We start from the raw sequence: 18,259 nt of genomic DNA, 5'->3' as shown, positions 1-18,259 counted from the left end.
TTCGTGACACAGTTTGAAGTTTCATCCTTGTCTGGAAGCTTTAAATAACCAAACAATCTTTAATGTTTTCTAACAGAGATAAAAAACCAGCCGCTTATAAATTCACCTAAAGGTCAATGTTTCTGTTGCTGCTTCTCACACCGTTTCCTGTTGATGTGACTCCAGCGAGCACAAACATGTTTTTGAAGGGAACACATGGAGAGAGGAGAACGTGCTCGAGTCCCACTGGAGGTTTCACAGGTGGAAAATAAAAGTACAGTTTGATGAGAGACGGTTTGGACAGAAGCTTTTAGTACGTTTCAAATAAAGTCATAGGTTTTCACAGATCTTGGAAAACTGCATCTTTTTAAATAAGCACCTCAGACATGGAATAATCAGCAGAGAGACCCACACGTGATGTAAATGTATTAAATGTCCATATATGAAATATTATAAAATATGAAGTCAAATCATACATGTTCATATATTTAAAAACTGTATATCAAACATATTAAAAATTGGAACAATTTCATATATTGACATATATGTCTAGCACATAAATGTTTATGTGTGTATGTTTATATTGTAGACGTATGTTATATTTACTGTATATATCCATCACAAAGCTTCTCAATATCCGTCGATATAATATACATACAGTAAATACAAAAGATAGAAACCTCAAAATCCTTTTTTATAAATTCATACTAAAAGTTATAAAGCATGTTGTTTTGATTATATATCGTTTATCATACAAAAATTCATCATATAGATTGTTTTAATAACAAATTTAACTGTGGGTATTTCCAATATGTTATGAACTTATATCTTCATATATCCAGATGATGTATATATGTGATAATAATATATCCTCTTATAGGTGACATATATGGCAGCATCCCTCTTGATATAGGAATATATACGTCATATATTACATTTCTGTAAGGGAATCTAAAATTAGATGAACTTATATCCACCGACGACTTCAGGAGCATCATAAAGAAAGTGGTAAATGTACTTGTTTTTCTTGAGAGGACATGAAGCTCAACTTACTGTCATGACGTACAGTACATGTGGTATTATATGTTTTATGCTGTATTTTAAGATGTGGTGTTTGTGTGGCTATCTTTGCCAGGTCTCTCTTATAGGACGTATAAAGGAAAATAAATTTACTCCAGCTGATAATGTTTCAATCTCTGTAACTGCAGCCAAATACATTTTCCATGTGACTTATTTACTGCAACATAAAAGCTTCAAATGCAACTGTGTGCACCAGATCAAAGTTAACAGCTGTTGTATGTAATACAGCACATAGTTAAGTTGATTGTGTAGCTTCAGTTGACACAGAGATGGAGGTTTTCCCAGCTGTTTGCTCAGAGATGAGCAGTGTGGGTGTGAGTTGGTGCAGAGATGCAGGTGCGGCCTGTGAGCCGGAGGTTGTGGTGAGGTGGAAGTTTGCACCTCTGTCATTTCTCAGCACAGAGAGCAATCTGCAGGCTGCTGTGTGACCACATCCTCTCCTCTGCACAGTTTCAAGCCCCAGTCTGTCTTCTCACAACACCAGCTTTGACCTTCTTTTGTACACGGAGGAGAACGTTGATTTCCTGTTGTTGTGTGGTCGACACACACTCATTTTCTTTGTTTCTGACAGTGTCTGAACTAAAGGAGGAATTTCTTAATTCATGAAGAGAATACAAACTGTAATGCATTGCTTATGTTCTTGGAAAGTGGAAAAACTAGATATGACAAATAAACCCACATTAATAACTTCAAATAATTTCACAAAAAGAAAAAAAAATCAGATTAGTTGATGGAATCTAATTTAATATGAGTCACATCATTGGAAAAGCTTGTAATGAACCAAATGGACCTGAGATGTTTCAACACATGTAGGTGGATAGTAGTTGATTTCTCAGAAAACAGGCCGGTTGGTGAGCTGCTAAAAATACCTCACACTATCAGTTCAGTGATGAGATGTGAGAAGAAAGAGGGAGGATGGAAACTATTGCATCAATTTGGAGCAACTGACAGATGTTGCAGTTTATCTGTCTAATCCTCAGGACAAACCCTCAAAGAAAAATGACAGAACATGTTTGTCAAGATTTTCCTGAAACACTTTTATTGAGAAGAAAACAAAGCACACAACCGTTGAACCACCACAAACACATAGAATGATGCATTAAGTATCGATAAAAACTTGATGCTAAACTATTTGCATGCTGGTTATAGCTTTAACATTGTAAAAAGAATAAGCACAGAACTGTTAATCGAATGGCTCATTGATATACAAGTGCAAATGCACTATAACATACAGCAGTAGAAATATAACTACTATATTTTCAGTTGTATTTACAGAAAACAAGATAATCCATCTGCCAGAGTTGGTTCACCTCAGCTCAGCTCTCAGTACTTCTGCTTTCCAGTTGAACCCTGAAACAGACAATACACAAACACAACAAGTTCTTTTTATCACCTGTTCATTCACATAGTAAAATATATGGAGCCAGTTTTATGTCAAGGACAGTTGATGAAAAGTGTTTGACAAACCTGAAGTTTCCACACCAGAAACGCCACAAAGGCTCCATAGATGCTGCTCTTGATGATTAAAACAGTGTAGGAGAGTTTGAAACTCTGTGTGCTCCTCAAATATGTCACTGCACAAAGTTCAAACATTCAGATGAGTTACATGGTTCAAAGAGGAAATATCCAATGCACTTTGTGGAGACAGATTATATACGCAGCTCTTGGTTTATATACATGTGCTTATGAATTCTATCTTTTATTTTATTTGAACAGTAGATATTTTCGGTTTTCAGAATTGATGTGAGGTGAACAGACGCTCATGATGATATATTTACCTCTTGTCTTGACACTTCCGTCACTTCCGGCTGACAAGAAATAAGAAACGGATCAGACAAGAACAGATGATTGTTTACATGTATGTCCAGCAGTAAAAAGATCAGGTTTAGGTTATTTCTGAGTTCCACATGAACATACCTTCAACAGCAAAAACTGTTTCGTTAGTTTTGATAGTTTTGTTCCCATTGAAGAAGCTGACAAAGCACGAGAAGTTTGTCCCGGGTGTGGTCCAGACCTCGGCAAGGACCCTCAACCTGCTGGTGATGAAGTAGGTTCCATTATCCAACCAGGCAGCGGGGTCAGTGGCCACACCTTTGGTGACATTCTTCGCATTAACCTGCCAGAACATACTGACATGGTCTGGGTAGAAATCCCTGGCCACACAGAGTAAGGTCTTCTTCCTCTCCTTCTCATCTTTCAGGTTTCGACACTCCTTTGATGAAGGTTTAAACACTGTAACTGTCGGTGGGGTGATTTTACGCGCTGGATCTACAAGGACAAAAGAAATAAATCAGTAGATTAAAGCTGCCTGTGGATCTACAACAAACCACCGTCCAACACCTAACTCTAAAGTATATGTGACATCTTGACATCAGAATTTATACAAGAACACAGGGACAGCAAATCACACTGAACATTAACATCAAATACAACATGATCATTACAGCTTACATTATTCACACTGAGAGTCACCGAGATTGAACTTCTTCAGATAAATGTTTGTGTTTTATTTAAAGATCTTACCAAGAACTGTTAGCTTGGTTCCTTCTCCAAAATAAGCAGGATAACTGCCAGAGCACGCTGCTGACTCTCATGTAAAAAACTGACAGAGACTTACAGTACAGGAGCTGAATGAACCTCTTTTTACTACATGTGACTTCCTCATAAGCCAGTCCATATACAGAACTGTCACTAAATCTCATTTATCTCAATTTTTTCCTCTAACGTTTTAACATAAAGAAAGAAAGAAAGAATCTTCTGTATTTTCACAGCTTTAAAAAAATTCACCATAACAGGAAGTGTGGTGTGAACTTAATAAAGTCTTTTAGCGCAAAGATTTACCTTTTGAATTTAGTTCTTTTGTCTTTTGACTGTAAACCTGTGCAGCAAATGTAGAGTGGCTCAGTTTTTACAACCCGAAACTTAACTCAACAATAATTTCACACATTATTCACACTGAGAGTCACCAAGATTGAACTTCTTCAGATAAATGTTTGTGTTTTATTTAAAGATCTTACCAAGAACTGTTAGCTTGGTTCCTTCTCCAAAATAAGCAGGATAACTCTGAGAGCACGCTGCTGACTCTCATGTAAAAAACTGACAGAGACTTACAGTACAGGAGCTGAATGAACCTCTTTTTACTGCATGCGAAAGAAAGAAAGAAAGAAAGAATCTTCTGTATTTTTACAGCTTTAAAAAAATTCACCATAACAGGAAGTGTGGTGTGAACTTAATAAAGTCTTTTAGTGCAAAGATTTTTCTTTTGAATTTAGTTCTATTGTTTTTTGACTGTAAACCTGTGCAGTAAATGTAGAGTGGCTCAGTTTTTACAACAAACAAACTTAACTCGACAATAATTTTGCACATTTATGTTAAATGAAGCGGAGAAAACAAATATTTATGCATATGATTTTTATCATTTTCTTACCCAACACTGTCAGTTTGGTGCCACTGCCAAAGTAAGCTGGGTTGTAGTTCACACTGATACAAGGCTACAGGAAAAACTGCTCAACCATTCAGCACTTCTTTGTGCTCTATTTTCAGATAAACTCACTTCTTTTTTTTTTTGCACACAAACATGTAGCAATGAGGCGGATTCATACTGAATCAAATTAGATGCTAACAGCATTCGAACTTATTTAAGGTGAATTTAAGAGGAGGAGATAAAAAAACAAACCCTCAGCTCTGACCTGGCAGATATCAAAACAAACTAGTTTGCAAATACTGTATATCCTATGGATTATTATCTTAGCATTGATTGTTGTTCCTTTTAATTATTTTCATTGTCTTACCTACAACGGTGAGTTTAGTTCCAGCTCCAAAGTAAGCCTCTGACTGGAAACTCACAGTATTTGACAGGGCTGATAAGAACTCACTGTGAGAGTAATACTCTGGGCACAGAGCCAAATGTTTTATTGCCACACTACTTTTGCGTGTTTTTAGCGGATACATTTTCACCATAATTTCTTTTCTACTTTCTGAAAAGTGGAAATAGTGTGAGTGTAATAAGTATATTTTAATATTAGCTGTTTATTTAATTCGTACTTACAGGAAACAAGCTGTGAAGTATTCTCTAAGGCTTTTTGCAGGTTTTCTTACCTAAAACAGTGAGTTTAGTTCCAGCTCCAAAGTAAGGCTCGGCGTTGGAGCACAGAGACAGACAACTGTAACAAAAACTCTTCCTACCGCCTCGTAATCTGAGCCACTCTGAAATTATTCAGGCTTTCTCACTCTTTGACATGTAATAACATCCACTCTGATACTTGGAGACAAATCGTCCTCGACTTATTTTCACCATTTCAAACATCTAGTCATGTTAATGTGGTAATTTCATGATGATGAGGAGGTGTTAGAGCCTTAAAGTGTCTTTACATTATCAAAAGCATCTCAACAAAACTTTACCTCAACAACATTTAATGAACTTTCAAATGTTTTCTTACCTAAAACAGTTAATTTTGTTCCTCCACCGAAGTAAACCTCTGCAGCACCAGAGTCACAGTGACCTGATCAGTGCTCAAAACAGCCCAAGATGCTGCTTTTACTGTAGCTCTGTTTGTTTTAGTTTTGTAATCAGTGTAACTGTTTGTTTAAAACCAGCAACTCCATCTTGTTTTTAACAAATTGTGTGTAATACAAACCTCATTCACCCTGTTGGCCTCTTTTAACCTAGAACCTCGGCTGAAATGAGCCTCATACCGACAGAGTTTAAGCTCCAACTTTAACTAGACTTGCTGTCCTACTGTAAATAAACATCACAATTACATTTCTCTTTTCCAGTTGTTCTGATTTCTTACCTAAAACAGTTAATTTTGTTCCTCCTCCGAAGTAAGCTTCACCAGCATTAGAGTCACAGTGAATCTGATCAGTGCTCAAAACAACCAAAGATGCTGCTTTTACTTTCCCTCTGTACTTTTTAGTTTTGTCATCAGTGTGACTGTTTGTTTAAAACCAACAACTTCATCCTGTTTTTAACAAGTTGTGTGAAACTTGGCTTCTATTTAACTTAGAACAGTCAGTTGTGTGTCTTGTCTGAAATGATCTTTGTACCGACAGAGTTTAAACTCCAACTTTAACTAGACTTGTTGTCCTACTGTAAATAAACATCACAATTACATTTCTCTTTTCCAGTTGTTCTGATTTCTTACCTAAAACAGTTAATTTTGTTCCTCCTCCAAAGAAAGCTTCTGCAGCACCACCAGAGTCACAGTGACCTGATCAGTGCTCAAAACAACCCAAGATGCTGCTTTTACTTCCCCTCTGTACTTTTTAGTTGCCTTTAAATTTAATTATTTTTCTAAACCAACAACTCCATCCTGTTTACAAGTTGTGTGTAATACAAACCTCATTCATCCTGTTGGCCTCTTTTAACCTAGAACCTCGGCTGAAATGATCTTTGTACCGACAGAGTTTAAACTCCAACTTTAACTAGACTTGCTGTCCTACTGTAAAAAAACATCACAATTACATTTCTCCTTTCTAATTGTTCTCAGTTCTTACCTAAAACAGTTAATTTTGTTCCTCCTCCAAAGAAAGCTTCTGCAGCACCACCAGAGTCACAGTGACCTGATCAGTGCTCAAAACAGCCCAAGATGCTGCTTTTACTTCCCCTCTGTACTTTTTAGTTGCCTTTAAATTTCTTTTTTTTTTTTTTAAACCAGCAACTCCATCCTGTTTTTTACAAGTTGTGTGTAATACAAACCTCATTCACCCTGTTGGCCTCTATTTAACTTTTAACCTAGAACCTCGGCTGAAATGAGCCCCATACTTTAACTAGACTTGCTGTCCTACTGTAAAGCAACATCACAATTACATTTCTCCTTTCTAATTGTTCTCAGTTCTTACCTAAAACAGTTAATCTTGTTCCTCCTCCGAAGTGAGCTTCACCAACACCACCAGAGTCACAGTGACCTGATCAGTGCTCAAAACAACCCAAGATGCTGCTTTTACTTCCCCTCTGTACTTTTTAGTTGCCTTTAAATTTCTTTTTTTTTTTTTTAAACCAGCAACTCCATCCTGTTTTTTACAAGTTGTGTGTAATACAAACCTCAATCACCCTGTTGGCCTTTATTTAACTTTTAACCTAGAACCTCGGCTGAAATGAGCCTCATACCGACAGAGTTTAAGCTCAAGCTTTAACTAGACTTGCTGTCCTACTGTAAAGAAACATCACAATTACATTTCTCTTTTCCAATTGTTCTGATTTCTTACCTAAAACAGTTAATTTTGTTCCTCCTCCGAAGTAAGCTTCACCTCCAGTATTAGAGTCACAGTGAATCTGATCAGTGCTCAAAACAACCCAAGATGCTGCTTTTACTTTCCCTCTGTACTTTTTAGTTGCCTTTAAATTCAAATATTTTTTTAAACCAACAACTGTGTGTGTAATACAAACCTCATTCACCATCCTGCTGGCCTCTATTTAACTTAGAACAGTCAGTTTGGTATCTTGTCTGAAATGATCTTCGTACCGACAGAGTTTAAGCTCAAACTTTAACTAGACTTGCTGTCCTACTGTAAAGAAACATCACAATTACATTTCTCTTTTCCAATTGTTCTGATTTCTTACCTAAAACAGTTAATTTTGTTCCTCCTCCAAAGTAAGCTTCACCTCCACCAGAGTCACAGTGAATCTGATCAGTGCTCAAAACAGCCAAAGATGCTGCTTTTACTTTCCCTCTGTACTTTTTAGTTGCCTTTAAATTTCATTTTTCTTTAAATCCTACAACCATCATTTGCTGCATTACGGTTTGGTTTTTAAGTTTTGTGTTATACAAAACCTTCTGAGAGCAGACCTGCTTCAGCTTGTTTTCTCTGTTTTACAGGAAGATTTATGAGATGAAGTTTTGACGTTTTACTCACCAAGAACAGTCAGTTTTGTTCCCTGGCCGAAATAAGCTTCGTACTGACACAGTGTTTAAGCTTCAGAACAAAAAGCTCCGAGCTGAACTTAAACCATGCACAGCTTGAATACAGTAACTTTGTTCCTTCAAATACAATGTTTTTTTTTAAATAATTTGTTCTGATTTGTTACCATAGACCTATTCATAGATTGTCTATACAATATTTGTTTCTTACCTATTACAGTCAACTTTGTTCCTCCACCGAACTGAGGTTCATAACCAGCAGTGTCACAGTGCATTTGATCAGTGCTCAAAACAGCCCAATATGCTGCTTTTACTCTGTTTCTTTACTTTTTAGTTGCTTTTAAATTTAGTTTATTGTCGTAAATGTCACTTTTCTTAAAATCCAAAACAACACTGTTTGCACTGCAGTCTGGTTTTTAAACGTTTTATGCATCAAAAATATTTTTCCTCAAACAACAGACCTGCTTTAACTCGTTTTACTTGTTTTAGAGCTGAATTCACGAGAAGAAAGTTTGATGTTTTACTCACCAAGAACAGTCAGTTTTGTTCCCTGGCCGAAATAAGGTTCGTTATTGACACAGTGTTTAGGCTTAACATCAAAAAGCGCTGAGCTGAACTTGAACTATAAAGACCCATGTGCATTTAAGAGTCTTAATGGATCACTTCAGTGATAAATGTTATTACATTTATTCCATTTTAATCACTCCTGACTTACCCAAAACAGTCAGTTTTGTTCCTTTTCCAAAGTAGGCTTCATAGGCATTGTCACAGTGCAAAAATACTGAGCATGAAACTCCTGTGTTTTTCTACCAGAATTATCTTTGTGAAGTTTTTACCAATACTTCAGTTTTTACGTAGACTCTAAAGCAACTTGAAATTTACCAAAATACAATAATAAACAGAAATATTTACCTAAAACTGTCAGTTTGGTTCCTTGGCCAAAGTAAGCAGGCTCATTGTAGCTCACAGTGTTTTCTGTTCAGCTTAATATTTCAGCTTTTTCATAACAACAGTTTGGCCTTCACTTTCACACCAGCATTTTAAATTTTTTATGTTAATTGTAGTGAACTGAAGATGTGAGAGCTCAGACTTACCCAAAACAGTCAGTTTTGTTCCTTTTCCAAAGTAGGCTTCGTTGGCATTGTCACAGTGCATAAAACTGTGCATGAAACTCCTGTGCTTTTCTACCAGAATTATCTTTGTAAAAATACTTCAGTTTTTACTTAGACTCCAAAGCAATGTGAAATTTACCAAATTACAGAAATAAACAGAAATATTTACCTAAAACCGTCAGTTTGGTTCCTTGGCCAAAGTAAGCAGGCTGTTGGTCACAGTGTTTTCTGCTCAGCTCAATATTTCAGCTCTTTCACAGCTAATACGTCAGTTTATAGTGAGACTCTAAAGCTGTGTGGAATTGTGAAACTTGCCAAAATACAATAATAAACAGAAATATTTACCTAAAACTGTCAGTTTGGTTCCTTGGCCAAAGTAAGCAGGCTGAGTGTTGGTCACAGTGTTTTCTGCTCAGCTCAATATTTCAGCTCTTTCACAGCTAATACGTCAGTTTATAGTGAGACTCTAAAGCTGTGTGGAATTGTGACATTGTGAAATTTACCAAAATACAGTAATAAACAGAAATATTTACCTAAAACTGTCAGTTTGGTTCCTTGGCCAAAGTAAGCAGGATCAGAGTAGGTCACAGTGTTTTCTGTTCAGCTTAATATTTCAGCTTTTTTATAACAACAGTTTGTCCTTCACTGTCACACCAGCATGTTTTAATTGTTTTAAGTTAGTTGTAGTGAACTGAGGTTGTGAGAGCTCTGACTTACCCAAAACAGTGAGTTTTGTTCCTTTTCCAAAGTAAGCTTCACTTCCAGAGTCACACTGACTTTCTCCTCTACCAAAAAGTCTGAAAACTTTCCATGATCATGATGTTGAGACACCGTCTATTAATCCAGAGAATGAAGAAGCTTTAAGATTGTGAGATGATCTTCATAATGTCCAGAGTTTTTTGTGTTTGTCAAGATGAGTAAAAGAAGAATCCAGACTCTCTAAATATAATTCAAAAGTCATTTTTCAAACTTTTTCCAACATATTTCTGCATATAAATGAACTTTTCAGTGTCAAAGTGTCCTACCATCAGACACAGCTTCAGATTATTGATGTTTTCTGCTCTACCAAGTGTTTCAAGTTGCCTGTAGCCGTCTACACAATGGGTGTCAATGGGAGGAGGTTTTTGTACGGCGGCTCTATGGGATTGTATCACCGTGGCCCCCTGTCCCCACGATGAAAAAGCATAATACAAAAACCTAAAGTCTTTCTCGTTCTCTGCTCTCTCCTTCCCCCACCCATCGTCTCCATATCTCAGCCTCCATCTCTCTCTGTGTGAGAGCAGCTGTACAGGTTGGGCTGACTGACAGCTGAACAGGCTCCAATCTGACTGTTGCTATTTCAGTGTCGACTAAGAAAAGAAGCAACAACAGAGGGAAGGAAAAGGGAGAGTGTTTTTGTGTTTGTTTATAGCTGTTCAGAGGAAGTGACACCTCTCATGGTCACACCTCTTTATCCACCCAATCATCAGTGAACTGAGAAGACGCACATTTATCAAGTAGTTTGCATAAAAGAAAAAGGGTTGCATTAAATAAATTCAGTGTGTAACAACTGATGACAATATGCATTAGATATTACACCACTATAACTGGCAAAATACATATTTAAGTTATGATGCAATACAAAACTGATAATAAGAAGTGAATGCATCATAATGGGATTTATTATATCATTAATCACTATTATCATTAAACTGTTAAAAACATGTTACAGCACTTATGACTTAAAGAATTGTATTGCATTGCAATTTCATTTTGGAGGAGCTCATCACATTAACACTCATGTATATCCACTTTAAAGAGAGTTTTACTACATTTTGATAAGTTATGACATCATCTGTCAGTCATTACATCATCACAGGGTAAAAACACTGTAGTGTCCCGCATCATGGCTATCTCACATGAGTCATCATTGGTTACAGGTAAAAGTTGTGAGTTCAGAATTTTAAGTCTAAGCATCAAAATACAGTATAAGAACCAAAAGTAAACAAGCAATATAAGCAACATATACATTATATAATTATTGATGCATTGGTGGTGAAGGTGGTGCAAGTTTAGTTACTGTATATAGACTGCTGGTCTATAATACACCATCATTTATTTGTCAGTTATATTTGATATTAATTAGAAACTAAAGAAGTGAAATAAAAATATTAGAGTAAAAGACACACTTTTATATTTGCTTGATTGTGAGGCATAATAAGCATTTCTATGATGTTATGTCACACTAATACTGCAGAGGTCACTTATATCCCAGGTGTAAATTACATACTTTTCTTCTAAAAAGCGCAAGATGATATTTTTTAAGTGCAGTCCCACATGAATCCTGTAGAGGTCAATGTGTGACAACCTCTTAAATTTCATAGTATACAGTATATAGTATAAACTTAAATTCTCGTCAGGCTGCACACAGAATTATAGTAAAATAAATTATAATAATAGCGGATACTTAATAAGAGTGTGACACAGATGAGAAAGTGGTCAGGACCATAATACTGGATGTGACAAATAATGTTCACCATATTAACACCTGCTCACTTATCTGAGCTGATCAGCTCTGTGGCGTCGCTGCAGGATCATCACTGAGCTGCAGGGGAGCAGCTCTTCGCTTTAATTCATGAATACATGTTCATCAATGTCTTTCTTTTGAAATAACTTTACTTTCATATGTTCATTGTCACACTGATGTTGGTCTGTTGTCATGGAAGCAAAATCCTATAGTTCAACACATGAACCCCCCCCCCCCCCCCCCAACTTCTCGTCATCTCTTCCTCTTGAGGTTGTTGTTGAGCTGCTGAGACTCTCTGAACCATCGTGCTATACTAGAGGCACAGTAATACACAGCTGAGTCTCTGGCCTCCACAGACTGCATCTGCAGAGAGGAGTTGAGCACTGTAGGCCGAGACATGGTGTACTTGGATTGGTTGAAAGGAGCTTCAGTGCTAGATATTCCTTTATTGACAGAATATGTTACCATCTCCATTTTCTTACTGCTGCTTTGTCTGTACCAGAACATGTAGTAATAATCGGGGTTGTCTTGTTCACACTGCAAAGTTACAGTTTCTCCCACATGACTCAATGCAAACGGAGGCTGGTGAATCTTTACACAGAATGAGAAATCTGGAGAAGAAAGAAAACAGAACAACAGGTACATTAACAACTTCAGTTAGGACATGTGAAGGAAAACAAAAACACATCACAGTTTTCCTTCAGCTGAATTCAAATGTTCTTACCAGTGGAGATTAGAACTGCAGCCAAGAGCAGCTTCATTTTCACAGTGATCATAAAAGCTTAAAAGTCACAAAAAAACCAGACCCATGTGCAATCACAGTCACAACGCTCTCTCTGTCTACAAGCTGAACAGTTGCAGGTACCGTTAAAGTCAGCCTCTGAAACAAGCTCTGACCCTCCTCCTGTCTCTCAGTTCAGCTACAGTCTCCTAGTGGCCACCGACCAGCAACTGCACCATAAGCTCCTTCCTCAAGCACCGTGACAGTGATTCCTAGAAAGCTCAAGAGATTATTGTAGTAATTGTTGCCAACTATTTGTCGTGGACTTTCAGATTACTGTGACACACAGAAACATCAGTGTTAAAGTGAGAAAACGTGAATTTCTCTGAAGTCTTTTCAGCAGGAACGCAGAGACGTGGACCTACATTACCAAGTCAGCAAGTGGAAACACATAGCCTAATAATAAGGATACGCAAATCCATAACTAATGCATGACTTATCATTATGTGACTGATGCAAGAAGTATCTGTAGTTCAATTAGTATCAATAAATGATCATGGAACTAATGTCTCTACTGGGGTTTTCTATCATCATCTATCAATTTTTGGGGCTTTTGTTGTTGAGGGTCCGGATGATGTTCCTATCACCTCCCTAAAATACTGCATAGTCCAAACCCTCTGCTTTTGATGTTTGCTCACACATATTTATCATCTGATCAGATCCAAATTAAAAGGCCAATTAAAAGATGTGACAACACAATGTTTCTGACACAGTTCAATTTATCGTCTGTAAATTTAGCATGAAACCAAACAAGCCACAGCTCCTTCCTGCCTGCACGTCATGTGTTACAGTCAGACTTGGTATTTGTATGACTGCCTGGTGTGTGTGCATCACTGTGACTGGCAGCACAGTAGTAGATGCTGCTGTCATTGAGAAACACTTCAGGAATTTGAAGAGAGAAGTCATTTTTGGCTCTATCGAGAGACGACTGGAAGTGCACCACAGACTGGTCAAACTCTGTTAGGAGGAACTCCACCGGAGCTCTGTAGTGGTTTTGTCGGTACCAGAGCATGGTGTAGCTGCTCATGTCGAACCCTGGACCCAAACTGCACTCCAGCGTCACTGTGACTCCTGGGTGAGACACTTGATCTCCAGACTGCAGAACTACAACAGTGAGACCTGCAGCACATCACAAATAATATACACAACAGTGAATGTACATTTGATGGGAATTTGACCCTTAAAGCGCTGGTTACCTACATCCATTATGAGTTAATGTATAAAAACCCACCTGAGTTTAAAAGAAGTGACAGGTAAAGGACTGCGACAAGCATGTTAGCAAAGATCTGTCTTCCAGCTGAGTGATGCAGAGTCACACTCTCCTCAGCACAGAGGAAACACAAGGTCACACGCTCCCATGATCACGTGTTTGGAGGAGAAGTACTGTCTATCATTCACTGATTATAACCTGACACTTTGCATGGAAGCTCATTTTTGATGAGGTTCAGAATTGCCAATACAAATTCTGATATTTTTAGATTGATGAGGCAAGATTTGTGCTGCGGTTGTTGTTGATATGTGGCATTTAATTTAATGCAAATGTCAAACATTCAATGGTTAGACAACATTTATACAATCAAAAGACACTAAAACTCAACATGAAAGTGAGACTGTGTGAGTATTTTAGGTAGCGTGACATCTCACGTATCATTATAAATATTTAATTTAAAATAAGTAATTGACCATCAAAAGTGTAAATAAAATGTGGAAAGTTAGAATTCCATTAAATATGATAAATTATTGAATTAGCCATTGATTGCCTCATAATGATGTAACATACAACTTGTTGTTAAATTATTAGTAAATGCAATTTTGACATTATTAGTTAAAATATGTAACAGCTCTCATGATGTCTCTATTGTTAGCTAATGTAATGTAGAAGCTCTAGGATGTAGTTAATATACAGTTGAGCCTGAGTGTCAGAGACCACTTTCCCAGATTTTATTTACATTTTTATTATCTAATTAAACATAATATATATAGTCATATATAAATGTTTCAGATTGGTTTATGGTGTTTATCATTTTTGCTATATTTACAGTTTGCAGAAGTTCCTCAATTACAAATTATATCGGATAAATAGTTAAAGGTCACACCAATTAGTTACCAAACACTGATAAAATCCCAATAAACAGTATAATATGTTCAAATCTTAAATGACTGAAACATTCAGGAGCTGCCATTAGTTTGCCATAGGAGGTTTTTGGTGCAGCAGTGGTATTAAACCACATCAGTGTGTGCTAGCAGCGCAGAAATACACAGCTGAGTCTGAGGAATCCACTGTGAGAAAGATCAGAGATCCTCTCATCATGTCTTCTCTTTTTAACTGGAATCTGTTTCTAAACTGGTCCTCGTAGACCGGGTCACTCATGATGACTGTGTACCCAATGAGGCTCATAGACTGACTGCTCTGTTTGTGTTGGTACCACAGCATTGTTTGAAGGCTGCTGCCATCATGACTGCAGTTAATCCTGAGCCCCTCAGTCCCTTCCTTCACCACCTGAGACGAGGACTGTTCAAAGGTAACACTCTCCACTTTTCCTGTGAAAAAAAAATCAAAAAGCATTGCAATTTTAGGGATTCATCTTGGAATCGAAGAAAAAATACCAAAGTTGTACCATGAACACACAGTGCTTTTACAGAGACAAGAGTATGTAATATTCAGAGAAAAGTTATATAGAATTAAATCTGACTTACCTGTAAGCAAGAACAGTAAAAATCCAAATATGTTTAAAGCTGAAGACATCCTGGAAACTAAACTTAGAGCTAGATGGACCTGTGCAATAAAGACAAATAAAAATAAATTTACAATTGCATGCAGCATGTACCAAAAGCCATAGTCAGAGGTGGAGCATGCTTAGTCTGACAAACATCTTACAGATCAAATGAGACATGAGTATTCACTCGATACATCATCCCTCCTCTTCCCCACCTTCTTCCTCTGATCACAGCTGATCTAATCAAACACAAGCAAACAAAAAAATAAGAACATTTTAATAACTACAAGTAACTACAATTTATAAGTGTATTATTTCATTGTAATCTTTTTAAACATAATTTACATTTTTGTGTATAGCCTCCTACTTTCAAGACTTTTGGTTTAAGTCAGTTTTAAGACAGCTGATTGATAGATAAAGTTGAGCCAAGGTTATCTGCAAGTTCATTCCCACTAATGACTGGCAGAACTATTTACAATAGAGGTAATGTCATGAAATTTGAAATTTGAACATTGTTCTCATGTCACAATTTTTTTTAAACCGTTTTTGGAAAAATAAAGGAAATAGACGTCACTGAAGATTGACAGCTAACCTCCCTTTAATTTATCTGACATGCTTAATTACATTACATTGTATTCTCGATGATTATGACTATCATAACTTTCATGGGCTAATATGTTTTAATTAATACATTTAGAATGTATTTCTCCTCACTGAAAAAGATGAAATCAAAAATCAAAGAAGGTTTAAGAATATTTTAGTACCAGTCACTGCTTAGCCTATTGTATAATTTGTGTTTATGTCTGCCTCCATTATTCCTTATGATTACTTTGAGTTGTTATGCTGTGGACAGTATGATATTTTTTTTGTTGAAAATATGAGTATTTGATCCAGTACTCGATTTAAATCACCTCCTGAGGTGATTGGATGAAAGCCTGCTGACGGTTGGGCCACGGTGGAACGTCATTGGTTACCGCCTGATTGGTAGACTTTTCAAACTGACAATGCCCCGCCCACTCGTTTGGCAGTTATTTTGAAAATTGCTGTTCGCGAGCTAGCCGTTGGTTAGGCTAATAAGTAGCTAAATAACTACCAACATTTGTTTAGTATAGTTTGTATAGCTTGTACAACATGACGACGACTGGCATAAACATTCGCATTTCAAAAGTGGATTTACGGCCAGCAGTTTCAAGACAGTTGAAGGAGGAATATTGACGTTTTCGCCCGGGGATGGAGTCAGTTTGGTGCACCAACTAGCCACCGCCAACGGTTGGACACAAATACTAACTGCAAGTTTGAACTGGACATTCCTTTCCCCGGTTTTTGGCTGTTTGGAACTCTTTCAAAAAAAGTTGACTCTTCTCGGAAATGCCAGGAGTCACAGCTTCTCTTCTCCAAGGTAAGAATGTGCTGCTACATGTTGTTAGCAAACATCAATGGTTTTCAGTCACCTTAACGGTTGTGCTAAATCCTCACGCGGTAAACATTAGAGTCCAGGGCTCAGGAGTAGGGTTAGGATATGGTGAGGTTCAATTTAAACATCACAAGACAAGCCTGGTTAGGGCAAGGACAAAGTTAAGTTCTGGTTACTATAAGACAAGAGATATGGGATATGTTTAGGTTCAGGTTAGGGTAATATCTGTTTGCCCTTGAAGACAGACCTGCCATCCTCGCACTAGAAGTCGAACTCAAACAGACCCTACAAGTTTGAATCAGTTTTACAGTTCTGCTTCTGGCTGCTTGGGACTCTTTCAAAAGGTTTACTCTTCTTGGAGTAGCCACAAATTATGTCTTCACCTCACCACAATAAGCATTTGAACTAGTGCAGACATGTGTATTATATTATGTTTTGGCTTTGTTTTTTGTTTTTTTTTGCCTGTTAAAAGTTAAGGTGCAATATAATGGAGAATTTGAATGACAATTTTGTGCAACCAGTTATAGAGTTTTTGGTCCACTTATTGTTGTAAAGGAGTGTTTAACATCCTAGTTAAAAGCTTTTTTTTCATAAATATGGGTTTATTTAAAAAAAAAAAAAAAAAAAAGCCGGACTGTCAGCATTGTGATGCTGGTTAACATTCTTGCTCTCCAGGTGTTTATTGATTGTGCAATAGTGAGCTGGGTCCTGGCTAATTTTATGTTATGCTTTTGTTATCTAATCTATTTATAGTATTGGAATTGGGATGAGCTTATTTTGAATTATTTGTTTGAGAGGCTGAGCTTTTTTGATTGGGTGTTGTTTGGCCCATGTATGATGCTTAGATTTTGTTGATTTGGGAAAATATGAATACTTAGGCTTGAGCACAGGGAATGTTTTGTTGCTGCTTTGCCTATAAGTTCATATTATCATATCATACTCTTTATTCATAACAAAGGTCTGTTCTCTGTGGCTGACTGTTCATTCAATGTTCATTTTGATCTTCATTTTTGTTACGTCACCTCCTGTAGGTGGTAATGTGTACATTCCAATACCAGAACTGAATGGATAAATTGGGCAAATCTGAAATAGCTGAGATATGATACTGTCAAACTAATTGATTTGTCTGATAAAATGAGTTTGTAAATACATACAGTTTTTGCCTGTATATTGTAGTCCTAAATTTCTCCCATTCCATTTAACCTGGTGAGTTTATATCACACTCTATGTTGTCAATGTTAGAACAATTTAGCTGTTTTGAGGCTAATTCCAACAGCCTGCCTCATAAGATCTTGAAAATGATAACAACAGAAAAAAGGGAACAGGGTTTTTAGTAATGGGGTGACATTAAACCACAACACTGTGTACTGGCAGCACAGAAATACACAGCTGAGGCTGATAGATTCACATTGCGAATAATCAGAGCTCCTGTTTCGATCTCATTTCTTGTAATCTGAAAATTATTGTTGAACTGCTTTTCATAGCTGGGGTCACTTCCAAAGTTGCTGTATCCTATCAAGCTCATCAAACCTCTCTCTTTTTGCTGGTACCAGAGCATTACATAGAGGTTGCCATCATCATGACTGCATTTAATTTCCACACTGGCTGCTTCATTGACTATTCTTGGATGAGACGGCTGAAAGGCCACACTCTTTGTCTGATCTGTAGGAAAAAAAAACACACATTTTAAAGGTAGTTGATACAAAAATTGCAGTTAAAAAAACTTTCATATCTTTGCTGTATAAAATTAACAACACAAGCTCTTTTGTAGCTAATTCAGTTACATGGAAGCAAGATGAGAATAAATCCA

The 18,259-nt window shown here is 36.9% G+C and overlaps 1 protein-coding gene across 1 annotated transcript; it reads right to left on the bottom strand.

Moving 5' to 3' along the window:
- Positions 1–2,075: 2,075 nt before the first annotated feature.
- Positions 2,076–13,592, bottom strand: LOC111225599. The gene is made up of 8 exons (XM_022750575.1): positions 13,550–13,592; positions 13,153–13,437; positions 12,003–12,148; positions 4,851–5,088; positions 2,977–3,321; positions 2,838–2,867; positions 2,527–2,633; positions 2,076–2,409 (listed from the first exon to the last, which is right to left on the bottom strand). The coding sequence occupies exons 1-8, from the start codon at positions 13,590–13,592 to the stop codon at positions 2,383–2,385; spliced, it is 1,221 nt and encodes a 406-aa protein (XP_022606296.1). The 3' UTR covers positions 2,076–2,382.
- Between the last annotated feature and the right edge of the window lie 4,667 nt (positions 13,593–18,259).

The sequence above is a fragment of the Seriola dumerili genome, unplaced genomic scaffold (assembly GCF_002260705.1).
Source record: "Seriola dumerili isolate Sdu_G_001 unplaced genomic scaffold, Sdu_1.0 BDQW01000149.1, whole genome shotgun sequence".
Lineage (NCBI taxonomy): Eukaryota > Metazoa > Chordata > Actinopteri > Carangiformes > Carangidae > Seriola > Seriola dumerili.
Note: the sequence above shows the minus strand (reverse complement) of the source record. Positions and strands in the feature narration are given on the sequence as shown.